The sequence below is a fragment of the Pseudorca crassidens genome, chromosome X (genome assembly GCF_039906515.1).
Source record: "Pseudorca crassidens isolate mPseCra1 chromosome X, mPseCra1.hap1, whole genome shotgun sequence".
Classification (NCBI taxonomy): domain Eukaryota; kingdom Metazoa; phylum Chordata; class Mammalia; order Artiodactyla; family Delphinidae; genus Pseudorca; species Pseudorca crassidens.
The window spans coordinates 100,177,767-100,190,896 of NC_090317.1; the positions used below are offsets into that span (position 1 = coordinate 100,177,767).

At 41.3% G+C, this 13,130-nt stretch overlaps 1 protein-coding gene across 1 annotated transcript in view; it reads right to left on the bottom strand.

Moving 5' to 3' along the window:
* Positions 1-2,279: 2,279 nt before the first annotated feature.
* The window catches only part of CYBB (cytochrome b-245 beta chain), a 35,984-nt gene continuing 25,133 nt past the window's right edge, over positions 2,280-13,130 (bottom strand). Inside the window, exons 9-13 of the mRNA XM_067722838.1 lie at positions 12,200-12,453; positions 11,186-11,348; positions 9,386-9,532; positions 6,971-7,095; positions 2,280-5,031 (exon numbers count right to left, since the gene is read on the bottom strand). Of these exons, the coding sequence (XP_067578939.1) occupies positions 4,905-5,031; positions 6,971-7,095; positions 9,386-9,532; positions 11,186-11,348; positions 12,200-12,453 (816 nt within the window). The 3' untranslated portion in view covers positions 2,280-4,904. The remainder of the gene's footprint in view (positions 5,032-6,970; positions 7,096-9,385; positions 9,533-11,185; positions 11,349-12,199; positions 12,454-13,130) is intronic.

Here is a 13,130-nt window from a genome sequence, read left to right on the forward strand (position 1 = left end):
GAGCAGGAGTAGCTATACTTATACCAGACAACATAGACTTTAAGGCAAAAATGGTAACAAGAGACAAAGATGGTCATTATATAATGATAAGGTGGCCAATTAGTCAAGAAGATATAATAATCATAAATGTATATGCACCCAATATTGGAGCACCTAAATGCATTAAGCAAATACTAATGGATCTGAAGGGAGAAATAGACAACAATCCAATAATAGTAGGGGACTTCAATACCACACTCTCAACAATGGATAGGTTATCCAGACAGAAAATTAACAAGGAAATGTTGCACCTGAAACACAATTTAGACCAATGGAACCAACAGAAATATACAGAACATTCCATCTAACAGCAACAGAATACACATTCTTCTCAAGCACACACAGAACATTCTCTAGGATAGATTAAATGATAGGTCAGAAACAAGTGTTAGTAAATTTAAGAAGATTGAAATCATAAGTATCTTTTCTGACCACAATGGTATGAAGCTAGAAATCAATAACAGGAAGAAACTGGAAAATTCACAAATATGTGGAAATTAAACAACATGTTCCTGAACACCAATGGGTCAAAGAAGAAATCAAAGATAAATCAAGAAATATCTCAAAACAAATGCAAATGAAAGTGCAACATGTCAAAACCTGTGGGATACTGCAAAGAGTATATCTTAAATGTTCTCACCACAAAAAAAGCGATGGTAATTATATGACAGGATGGAAGTGTTAGCTAATTCTATCACGGTAATCATTTTGCAATATACAAGTGTATCGAATCAACACATTGTATATCTTAAGCTTACACAATGTTATGTATCAATTGTATCTCAATAAACCTGGGGGAAAAAGAAATTGGCAGATTATTGAGGTTTAAGAATCCGGATATTTTGTAACCATCATTATAAAAATTGGTTCAGTGTAATTTCATCAATGAAGGCCAGAACGAGACTGGGTGAAAGACAATTGGAGAAAATGATATTTATACAGTCAGTACATATTCCCCAAATGCTAATTACTAATTACAAAAGTAAAATAATACCTTTACGTTTATAACAGAAGAATCTGGTGATGAAACTTAATACCACTAATAACAGGACAAACTGACAATACCTACCTCCTAATACAATGCACTAAGGATACAATGTCACCTATACGTAGACTATATAGTAAATGCTAGTTTTGTATCAGTGTTAAATTTCTTGGATTGGTTCATTGCATTGTGGTTATATAAGTGAAAGTTGCTGTTCTTTGGAAAAACATTATTTGGTGAATCATCATGCTGTACGCTTTAAATATCTTATAATTTTATTTGTCAGCTATACCTCAATAAAGCTGAAAAAACAACAGAATAAATAAAAGTAAAAATTAGCATGAATCCAGTTAACGAATGTTTCTAAACTAAGGAACCAAGATACTTCGATGGCATAAACCAGAGGTTTATACCACCACTGTTACCCAGCTATTCTTGGTGCAGAATCTGTACCTAGCACAATAGCTTTAAAAATATCCTTGGTTACTTATACCTTGTCTAATCTGTTAGTGTGGTGTAAAGAACATGGGCTTTTTAGCTAGAAAGATATGGACTTAATTTTGACACAGTCACCCAGTAGTTGTGGGATAGTTTGAGCCTATCAGTTATCCTCTCTCGGCTTCAGTATTTTTGTTTGTTTTTTGTTTTATCAACGAAATTGGGATAAAATGACTTACAGTGTCCTGAGGGATTAGCTGAAGTGGATGTAAAATGTTTGGCATAGTAGGTGTTTATTAAACATTAGCTATTTCTATTATTGACATTTATTTCAGTTAATGACCTTTCCCCCCCGTGGCAGCATATGCCCACACCTCTATCCCTTTCCTACATGGGGCAGGGGGTCATAACTGGTTGACTTGCTTAGAACAATGACCAGTACAGAACCATGAGCACATGATGGCAGCTAATTGCAAAGTTAGAACCGAAAAGGTGAGTGGAAATGAAAAAAAAAAAAGGTCTTACACTAGGACTTCTTTGCCTTTGAAATTCTGTCTGCAATGTCAGGTGACACTCCCTTGTCCATTCCCTTATACCAGTGCTGTGAGGGTCACCAGGACATTAGTACAGAACTCAGTACTCAGTTTTCCCTTCTCAATCCAGAAATTGTGCAGTGTTTGACATATCTACAAAAACACAGAGAATCTCAATCCCACTGGGGCAGAGAAAATCTTTGCCACCTGAATCCACCCTTGAATATGAAGATCAATAACACAGACACAGAGAGAGCTCATTCATTTTAATAATTGAGCACAGTTTTGATAGTTCTTCCCAAGAATTATCTCCCAGGGTCCCCCCACCCCCCGTAAACTATTCACACACAACATCTACAAGTATTCAAATTTCATAAATGCAGTGTTGCAAAAGCAAAAGAAATAAGAAAAGCCTTCATAGCCTTGAGATTAAAAACAATGCTTAATCGTGTTCTCACTACCTGTTACTAAATACTAAATGCTAAAAAAGCTGTGCGGGCAGCCGATGGCTGGGGAGAAGGATGGAGAAGGAAGCTCTCATAATGACAAGAGCTTTCACACTCATTTTTCATCTCATAACCAGGATAACACAGGGAAGATCTATTTTGGTAAGTCTGTTGGTGTCAAAAATAGAAAACCCTGGGGCTTCCCTGGTGGCGCAGTGGTTGAGAGTCCACCTGCCGATGCGGGGGACACGGGTTCGAGCCCCGGTCCGGGAAGATCCCACATGCCGCAGAGCGGCTGGGCCCGTGAGCCATGGTCGCTGAGCCTGCGCGTCCGGAGCCTGTGCTCCGCAACGGGAGATGCCACAGCAGTGAGAGGCCCACGTACCGGGGGAAAAAAAAAAAAAGAAAACCCTGGAGAAACATTTTCAGAGCAACAAATGGAGTTGGTTTTACTTACGCCACACAGGTGAGCGAGGGCCCGGATTCTCAGACTACTTATTAACTCTGGTTCCCCCTCTGGCTCACACTTTGGTGTAAAGAACTGAAGCTATCAACACAGAGCCTGAGTCATAGTAATAACACAATAAAAGTTTGTTGAATGAATGAACTGATACCTGGGGTGCAGTGTGAACAGGCTGGACCTAAGTTTCTCTTTGCAGAAACAGTCTTGGGACATTGTGGGGAGGTGACATTCTCAAAGCAAGCCTGACTTGTCAGGACCGACCCTCAGTGCCCGGGGTATCCTGGGAACCCAAAGGGACAACTGAGTTCTTACTAGTTCAGCCCAGTCCCCTGAATATGCCCACTCAGCATCAAATTCATGGCCAGAATTTCAGATTCAATACCATATGTTATCAAAATAAAATGAATATGTGTGTACCTCCTGCAATTACATTCAATACGTATAAGACTTTAAGAAATCTGGGGTAGAAAGTGACCCCCTTCACCTACCATTCCCTTTTGCCTTTTTTCGCTTTCTCTCACTCTCCTTCTATTCTCTTCCCCCTTCCCTCCCCTTTCCTCCTAACCCCATCTTCTGCCCTTCCCCCCTGCTCCCTTCTCTTTCTTTCTCATGATCAAAGTTGAATACTTCTAAATATCTGTGGCCCCAGAGGATATAACACATAAAGCTGTTTTTAGTTCCCAGAAGTAGGAGCAGTCCTGAGGCGGGAAAAAAACCTTTCTGGCCACATTAACAATGATTTAGAGACTCTCAAACTCACGGATATCCAGAACATTCTACTGGGTATGAATCCAATACCTACACAGTAAGCTAGGGATTTTAGTTTCTGGGATGTAAATTTCATCATGATCATGATGATAGAACAATAAATCGTTAGTTACACCAGTAAGATCTCTTTAGCTTGTGTATTTAAGTAAAACAAAGTGTGGATGCTATTTAAAGCAGATGGGCATATCAGATACATATTTGTCACCATTCTTAATTTCAGATTCACAAGTGCTGGCTGGAGGAGACTGTTTCCGGCAATAAATCAGTTTGCATTTCTTTCATAGCATAAGGAGCCAGCCAGAGTTAGGACAGGAGTTCAATTCTCTGCCTCTATCTCCCTTTCCTGCATGTTTCAAATAAAAATGTTTGGACAGGCCAACCTACTGGTTACTAACCTTAGCCTGTTCTTTACCTTGAAGAGAATCAGGTTCCTTTGATCAACAAGAGTCTCAGAAGTGATTTCCTCAGATAATCCTGTTTAAAGCTTTCAATTAGTTCTACCCTGGCATTGTATGGTTTTAAAGGTCCTTTCATTCATTCATTCATTCAGCAAACTTTCATTGAGTATCCACTCTCTGCTGGGGCATACATTAATTCCAGTCAGTCTAATATTCTTTTGTAGGAGGAATCTCTGACCCAGTTAGGCTGCTGCATTGGTAAACTGGAGTGTGCTGTCACCATTAAGTGATGAATCACTCTCAACATATGTTATCTCTTATTTGGAAAATTTCCTTTGATAGGACAATAATGATAACAAAGATGACACAAAAGGGAATATGAAAAGTTACTCCCTGGTTTGCTTCTTCTTTTGGGGAGTATACAAACCTATTTCCAGGCAGCCTGGTATTGCTGAAAGATCACCAAACCTAGAGTCAGATGGTCTAGAGCCAGTCTCAGCTTTAATCTTAGGGAAGCTACTTCACCATTTTGAGCCCCCATTTTTTAATCCTGAGACCTGAGTCTGAGAATCCTTGCCCTACCTCTCTCTGGAATTACTGTGAGGAAACAAAATGAAAAAATGTGTATATAATTGCTCTGAAAACCATAAAACCCCATACAAATGCAAATTTATGACTGTTGAACAATCTTTGACATTCCTTTCAGGGCAAATCATCACATTATAGTTTCTCTTTCTCTCTTTTTCTTGAAAGGAGGGAACTTATATTATCAACTAGCATTATTGGGGCATTTGGCGGTACAACCCACATTTATTTCCTCATGGAAGAGACCAGTTAGAAATTTTCCTTATTGAAAATGAAATGCACTCCCCTGGGGCCAGAGTCGGAGTTGGAGATGCACTGTTTATTGAGGGTTTCAGCCAACGCTTCCGGTCCACAGAGGAAAACTCCTATTCTGGTACTTTTGGGAAAGAAAGAAAAAATACAGTTTCAGGCTTTGGGATGGGCTCAATTACAAAGCACATGGGGGGATTTCCTATTGATTTCAGGCCTCAGAGCAGAGTCCCCTCTGCTCCTTTGTCCTTCCGCAAATGACAGAGTTCAGGTTACCATGAGGGAGCGTGGCTCGGCCCTGTTTGCGGGGCTGGGAGGGGCGGGCAGCTGGCTACTTCAAAAGGCAGCTGACTTCTCTGAAAAAATGACATGCAAGCAGGGTTTGCGGAAACTTCTACTACAGGGAAAATGAGGGTGAATTTGTGAGCCTGTGGGCTACTGCCCTTCAGGGCTCTATGTCCCCAAACACTCCAGCATCTTAAAATCAAGGACAAACCCGCTTCAGGAACACCACCTCTGCCAACAGCTTCGTGTGACTTCATCCCTCAACATTTTAGACTTTAAAGCCTTGCTCCTCTAGCTCTGGTTCCGGACCAGTAGCCTCGGTGTCAGCTTTTTAAGAATGCAGATTCTTAAAGTAGGTCAACTGTGTTTTTAAATTGTTATAACTTCACACCTTTTTGAAATCTGCCCTACAAAATTGGTTTGGCTTAAATGTCAAAGCCGTGACAATTTGTTCTTTGATGTGATTGTATTTCCAATTTCTTGTTCACGTAAGATTTCAGTAAAACTCAAAAATCTATTCAAAACCAAGAATGTAGATGCTTTGGCCCTACCCCACATATACTAAATCAGCGTTTCAAAAAGCTTCCCCAAGTGATTTATATGTTCATCAACGTGTAAGAAGCAATGGCGTAAAGAGTGTATTTATGGTGATAATTCTTGAGTTTGTCATGTGTTCTAGATTTTAGAAATGCAGTTTTCAGACTCCTAGCCCGCCACGATACACAAGAGAGCATGAAGAGTGGAAATGGAGCCTGAAGCCAAGAGACAGGTAAGTAGCACTTCTCCTCTTGAGCTTCATTGGAAGTCTTAGTAAACTAAGGCAAATAAAGGTTGCCTGGAGATGTTCTGAGAAATGTTTGTGACTTTAAAGAAGAAAAGGGAGAATCTGAAAATCTAGAGAACGTAAGAGGATAAGCTTGCGAGACAAGCAAGAACTGTAGTGCTTCCTTTGCATCCTGTTTCTTTCTTAAGCTACTTTCCTTTACCAATCAATCTATTCGAGAAACCAACCAAGCCTCGTTCACTCTAAAGTGTAAATGACTGATAAAGAGTTTCAAGAACAGTCAGTACAGTAGGCAGGAAAAACTTAGAAATACCAAGGAATAGTAGCACAATGAAAACTGACCTAAAACAGTTTCTCAACCTCAGCACTACTCACATTTTAGGTCAGGGAATCCTTTGTTGTGGGGAGCTGTCTTTTATATTATAGAACATTTAGTTTCACGATGACCAAAGCTTTAGTGAGGGCAGGAAGGACCTGGAATATCTGTCAACTTATGATCTTGGACCCAAAAACTATAAATGAAAGTGGGGACAGTGTCTCCTTAGTAATAAATATAAATCATAGAGAATTAATAGAAGTAGATACACGACTGAAATTTAGGAGGTGAAAGAAAAGAACTGAGTTATGGGCCTATGTGGGGGGAACAGGCTTCAGAAAGTCTGAGGTGGGGCCTGGGAATCTTTGTTTGGTGTGATTTAAAGACTTCCTCTTAAAGTCAGAGATATCTAGAACCTTTTATGGGTGTGAATATGGTAACCTAGGTATTTTAGTTTCTGCAATACATAAATCTAGCCATGTTTGGAAGCTGTTGCTTTCTGTAGACCATGAGCCTCAAGAACACCTTGGCAAGAGGGAAGAGATATGGGAACATATGTATATGTATAACTGACTCACTTTGTTATAAAGCAGAAACTAACACACCATTGTAAAGCAATTATACTCCAATAAAGATGGTTAAAAAAAAAAAAAAGAACACCTTGGCGGGGGAATTCCTTACCTGGGGTGTTGACTCCCAATGGTCTTGAACTCATTATCCCAGTTGGGCCGTCCATACAAGGTCTTTTGTTTCAGGCCTGTGATCACATCTTTCTCCTCGTCATGGTGCACAGCAAAGTGATTGGCCTGCAGGAAAGGACATGAATTCAGACAAAAGAGGCATGCTGTATAAACACACACAGATATACTTAGATATCTCACAAACCAAGCTCTAATTACCGTTCTAACTGTATGTATTTGGGGCAAGGCACCATGCTGGAAGCTAGAAGGTCAACACTGAAGAAACCAGTTCTCAAGTAATTTACAGTCTAGAAAGGGAGACCATAGAGGAGGCACAAACATCTCCATGAGGACAAAGAAGGGAGCACGGGTGGAAGGATATGGGAAGGTTTCAGGGTGGCCACATTTGCGCCAGACTTTGAAGTGTGGGTAGGATTTAAATTCTCTATCTCACTGTTTTTCTCTCTGCAGTACGTCTGACAGTCTCTTCTCACCCTAATATACTCCCGCTCCTTTGGGAGAATCACTAAGAATTAAGACAACCATAGACTAAAATGTATTCATATTTTGGTAATGTAATGAGACATCAAACCAAGCCTAAAGCTACTCTCTGTGTGTGTGTATGTGTGTGTGTGTGTGTGTGTGTGTGTGTGTGTGCAGTCATGTGTTGTTTCCTGTGACCATTCTAGGGGGCCTCAGTTTGAACAACAGGTATTTTTTAAAAATAAAAATGGTTAATTACATTTATTTAACAATCAAATCAGATTTTAAATTCACTGGACAGGGAATGGATGATGGGGATGGAAGAGGTTAAGAAGGGTAGTTACCCCGGTTTGATAATCCTGTAGGGACAAAGTTTTGCAAAGCAAAATAACTAGTTTTCAATGCAAAGAGATTTCCCACTTAAAAAACTATGTCTGGCTTTTGAAAAAAACAAAACTGCAAAGCAATTTATATATTATACATTTTTTCCCCTGGGTTTCATTTTTATCAAATTTTGTTGTTGTTGTTTCATTTTTAAATTGCAGAAGTGGCATCTTAAAAGCACTTTTTCTGGAGCAGCAATTTTCATGGTGATGTGTCCCTGGACCTACGTTTGCAACAAGCCTTTCCTAAGACTTGGAGAACCTATGATAAGCGATATGCCAAAACCTAAATGAGAAGAAGTCGGTTTTTGCAGGGACCAGGTGCCTGTGAAAACTGTCTGGGCTGAGGAGCCATTGTGTGGGGATGGCCATCTGAGGCAGTGGCCAGGAGTGGGCAGAGACCCTTGCCTTACCCCCTCACTCAGGGGGACAGTCATGCTGCTTCCAGGCCAAGTCATTAATGTTTGCTTATTTAGAAAGATGTTACCCCCTAGGAATCATTAATTTGTTTCTGAGTTTCTCAGTCTCATCACTTTGGACATTTGGGGCCAGATAATTCTTTGTTGTGGGGGGCTGTCTTGTGAATTGTGACTATCTTATCAATAATTGTAATTAACTGTAATTGTCTTCTCAATCGAAAATTCACATTTCCATTGCTAAATGTCTCAGGAGGGAGAAAGCATATATACATATATACATATACACATACTACACACACATATATACATATACACATACACACACACCCATATATATATATACATATATATCACCTTCATTAGATATATATTGATTTATTTACAAATGATAATCATGAACTACTGGGAGTACTAAGAGTGCAAGTTCTGGAGCATTTATTACTCGGATGCCCTTGGACAAATGACCTAACCTGTTCTGGGCCTTGGCTTCCCCATCTGTGAAATCTGGAAAAGAATAATAGCTACTTCATAAGGTTGTTGTGAGGATTTAATTAGACAATCTATGTAAACACTAAGAACAATACTTGGCACAAGCATATGCTTAATAACTATTGCCAGTTATTATGACTCCTTATTAAATGTATTATGTATAGTATAAAACATGCATAAACATAAATTAAAGGAATATATACACATATATATGCATGTGTATACATATATATGTATATGCATGTGTATATATAAATACAGACAGAGAGAGAGAGAGAACGAGAGAGAGCTGATCTTTTCTCTATTTTCTTCCCATAACCCCGTAGATCATCTTGTCCACCTTGTCCACAAGGTTCAAGTAACCTTGTACCCTGGTGGAGGCATTGCTCTAACAAGGTCAAAGTCATGGCTCTGATTCCCTGGTAGGCTCCCTAGCTTTGACCCGTCCCACAGATACCAACTTTGAATCTAATATCAACCGTCTGAACAAATGGGGATACTGAGTCAGAGTGAATGTGTTGGATCACCTGAACCCATCGACTGTTCTTAAAAACAGTACACAAGACATTCCAATAACCAAGGGGAAGTCGGTAAGCCCTGGGCACTGTGGGAGGGACCTGAGATTGGGGATCTTTTCCTCACCTGAGACTCATCCCAGCCAGTGAGGTAGATGTTGTAGCTGAGGAAGCCGGCGTTGTCCTTCTCCTGCATCTGGGTCTCCAGCAGCTGCAGCAGGTCTGCAAACCACTCAAAGGCATGTGTGTCCCGGCACAGCCAGTAGAAGTAGATCTGAGAGGGGGACAGACCGTGAAGCAGATTATGTTTCTTTTTTTATTTTTATCTTTTTTTGAAAGATAGTTGATGTATAATATCATATAAGTTACAGGTGTATAATAGAGTGATTCACAATTTGAAAGGTTATGCTCCATTTATAGTTATTATAAAATATTGGCTATATTCCCCATGTTGTACATTATGTCCTCGTAGCTTATTTATTTTACACATGGTCGTTTGCACCTCTTAATCCCCTACCCCTGTCTTGCCCCTCCCCACTTCCCTCTCCTCACTGGTAACCACTAGTTCTTTCTCTGTATCTGTGAGTCAAGCAGATTATATTTAAATAGGGACCTATCAGCATTGAAATATGGATTTCTACCCTCCCCACCCCCACTTTTCCCTGCTGCTCAGAATGCCTGGAAACATGGGTTTTCAGAAAGCTCTAGATATCTGACAAACTAGCTCACATGAACCTGCTCTGGCTTTCACACGGCAGGGCAGAAAATAAATAGCTTGTTCTCAGAAATCCGTAGCTTAAGAAGAAAACATTGGCCCACAACTTTCCCCCTGGGTCTGCTCTTGCCCTCCCAGGATCCCCGGCTTCCCTTGACCCTCCTCTCAGAAAGACCAATAGGATCTAGACGAGCCATGGCTGCCACCGCACTACGTCCCTACCCGCTACTGGCAGACTTCCCTGAGTTCGTAGGGGAAAAAGTAGTCCTACCCACACCTCCTCCACATCGAAAAGAGGGGAAGGGGAGAATGAAAAGTCAAGGTAAGCTCAACGTGCCTGTTAGAGGTTATCTCTACAGCTATTAGAATGACTCAAGCTTTATTAAAGATGTCCTTTATTGGGCAATGAAACCAAACTTACATGTAACCAAAACATCCCCCAGGACTTTATTCTGAGGAGACAGCCATAAGAAAGGAAAAAAGTAAAAGTGTCATGAAAGGACATGTCTCCTGCCCTCCCCCTGCAAATAAATGTGCTGGGGGCTGGAAATGGAATCCATGTCAATATCTAATGTAAGATGATAGAAAAATTATTCTATCCTCTCAGTGGAACATGAAAGAATCATCAAAAATGATTATCAGCAAGCTTGTGACAACACTGAAAAGTACTATATGTTTTAAAAAGAGCAGGACGTGAAATTGTACATACTCAATATATACAGCTTTCTAAAAATATGTAAACATGTTGGAAGAGAATTTACAAAAAGTGTAACTATTGGATTGGGGTTGTGGACACTTTCTATTCCCAACTCTCTTCTGACTTTCCAGTAATGCTACACAAATACAGTATATTTGTACTTTCAATAATAGGCTTGCTTATAGAGAACCACATTTATTTATTTGTTTGTTTGTTTATTTTTTTGGCTGTGCCACGCATGGCTTGCGGGATCTTAGTTCCCGGACCAGGGATCAAACCGGCACCCTTGGCAGTGAAAGCGCTGAGTCCTAACCACTGAACCGCCAGGGAATCCCCAGAAGCACCTTTGACTTATCAAACAGGCCTTTTGTGCAAAGCCTGCCTCTCTGAAACTACCTAGAACTTGTCTCCACTTCCGCCAGTCTCTGCCAGCCTCTGCCCTGAAGGCTCTTTGAGGCTTCACTTGGCAGACTGTGGTGAATGCTCCAAGCCCTCTGAAAAAGAAAAGAACCTACCTTCTTCAGCCTCAGATTGGGGGCTTTATTGCAATACTTGTACCAGATCGACTTGAGAATGGATGCAAAGGGCGTGACCCCGATCCCTGCTCCCACCAACATCACCACCTCATAACTGAACACATCTTCACTGGCAGTGCCGAAGGGCCCGTCAACAGCTATCCTGGAGGGAAGCATGGGGGAGATAGTTACACGGACACCTTGCTCTTCAGAGGAGGATGGGGCACACATTATCACTGCAGGTGTGCGACACGTCACTTCAAACTGGGACAATGTATTGATGTGACACTTTGTTCTGTGAGATAGCTTTCAAGTAACCAACTCGGTGTGAACATCGGGGTTGGAAGTAAGAAGAGGAATTTTTAGCTAACTGAAAACATTTGGTAACTCTCAGGGGTATTTTTTTCATGTCCCCAACCCCGTTCACTCACTACGCACGTGCGCGCGCGCGCACACACACACACACACACACACACACACACACACACGTCTGTGTCTCTTGCCAGGTGAGCCCACACTTGAAATTCCTGCTTACACTGTACATTAAAGTGAGAATTTTCCATGTCATGATATCTTATAAATTTAATATCTCTACTTTTTGTTGGTCTATTCATTGAGTTATTTGACATACTTTTCTTCAGCATCTACTAAGTGCCTGACACCATGTTAGGCGTGTGGGAAGAAAGAGGCCAAGTGAGTAACATCTGGCATTTACCCTCAAATAACGTACACCAATGAAATTTTAAGTATAGCTTTGATTGCAAGTTAATATACCTTGGTCTTGACCCTTACAAATTTATAGGCACTGGGGAATATCCATGATTAATATTTGATTCAAACATTTTATATTTCATATAAGATTTATACATATATGCATAAGCACAGCACACGTATAAAACGGGGAACACCGAGATAGCTCCCTATAGAATCCGTATGTTTCGTCAGACTCAGGAGCTAGTAGAGTGACATTTTTCCTGAACTGATGCACCTTTGTAATAGGCGCTTTGTACTCACTTCGGTAGTTTCCAGGCATCTTGAAACTCCTGCTTATCACAGCCACAAGCTTTGAACAGTCCCTCCGTCCAGTCCCCCACGATGCGGATATGGATGCTAAAGAAGTCTTCCTCGGGGGCAGAGGTCAGGGTGAAAGGGTGCCACTCCAGCCTGGACACCACAGGGCACTTGACGAAAATGTATTGGCCCACCTCCATCTTGAATCCTTTTTTCTTCATCTGTAGCTCGATGGTTTTGAAAGGGTGAGTGACCACCTATGGAACAAAATGTGTCTCTGGAAATGAACCTTTCCCCCAGTACTTGCCTTTTCAGTATCTGTATGGATAAAAGGCTGAGCTAAGATGCCCCACACAGGTCCCTTCTTCAGGGCCAACACAGCAGTTCTTCCAGCAAACCTGCCTCTCACTGGCAACTGCCCTCGGCTGTCGCCCATGGCCAACAGTGAGCTGGGGAAGGGATCCAAAGGCCTGGCCCTTGTCCTCACTTTGGGACAACTCCCAGGGGCCATCGCAGCTGCAGCACTTCCTGTAGGATCAGCTGAGGCTGCAGTTGCAACCACTTCGGGCCAGCAATTTCCTTCCCCCAATCCTGCCTTTCTTTTCTTTTACAGGTTCATCTCCTGAGAACATGCCCCGATAAGACTTCTGCATGCAGTTCTCTGTCTCAGAATCTTTGCCAGGGAATCCAACCTAAGACACCAGCTTAATGTGATTTTCTTTTTCTCTAAGAAGACAAGGCAGTTGCTAGAAACAGGAAGAAGAGATGGTTTCCTGCTCAGCCTTCCTATCTCCCCAAGGGATGATCAAGAGCCTTAGCAGCCGGACAGAAGCAGAAGGAGACCCCATTGGCTAATAATATAGCAACATCGCCCAAACCAAGCCTAAGGTGCTGGTCTGTCTTTGTCCCAAGTCCCACCTTGAACCTGCCTGAC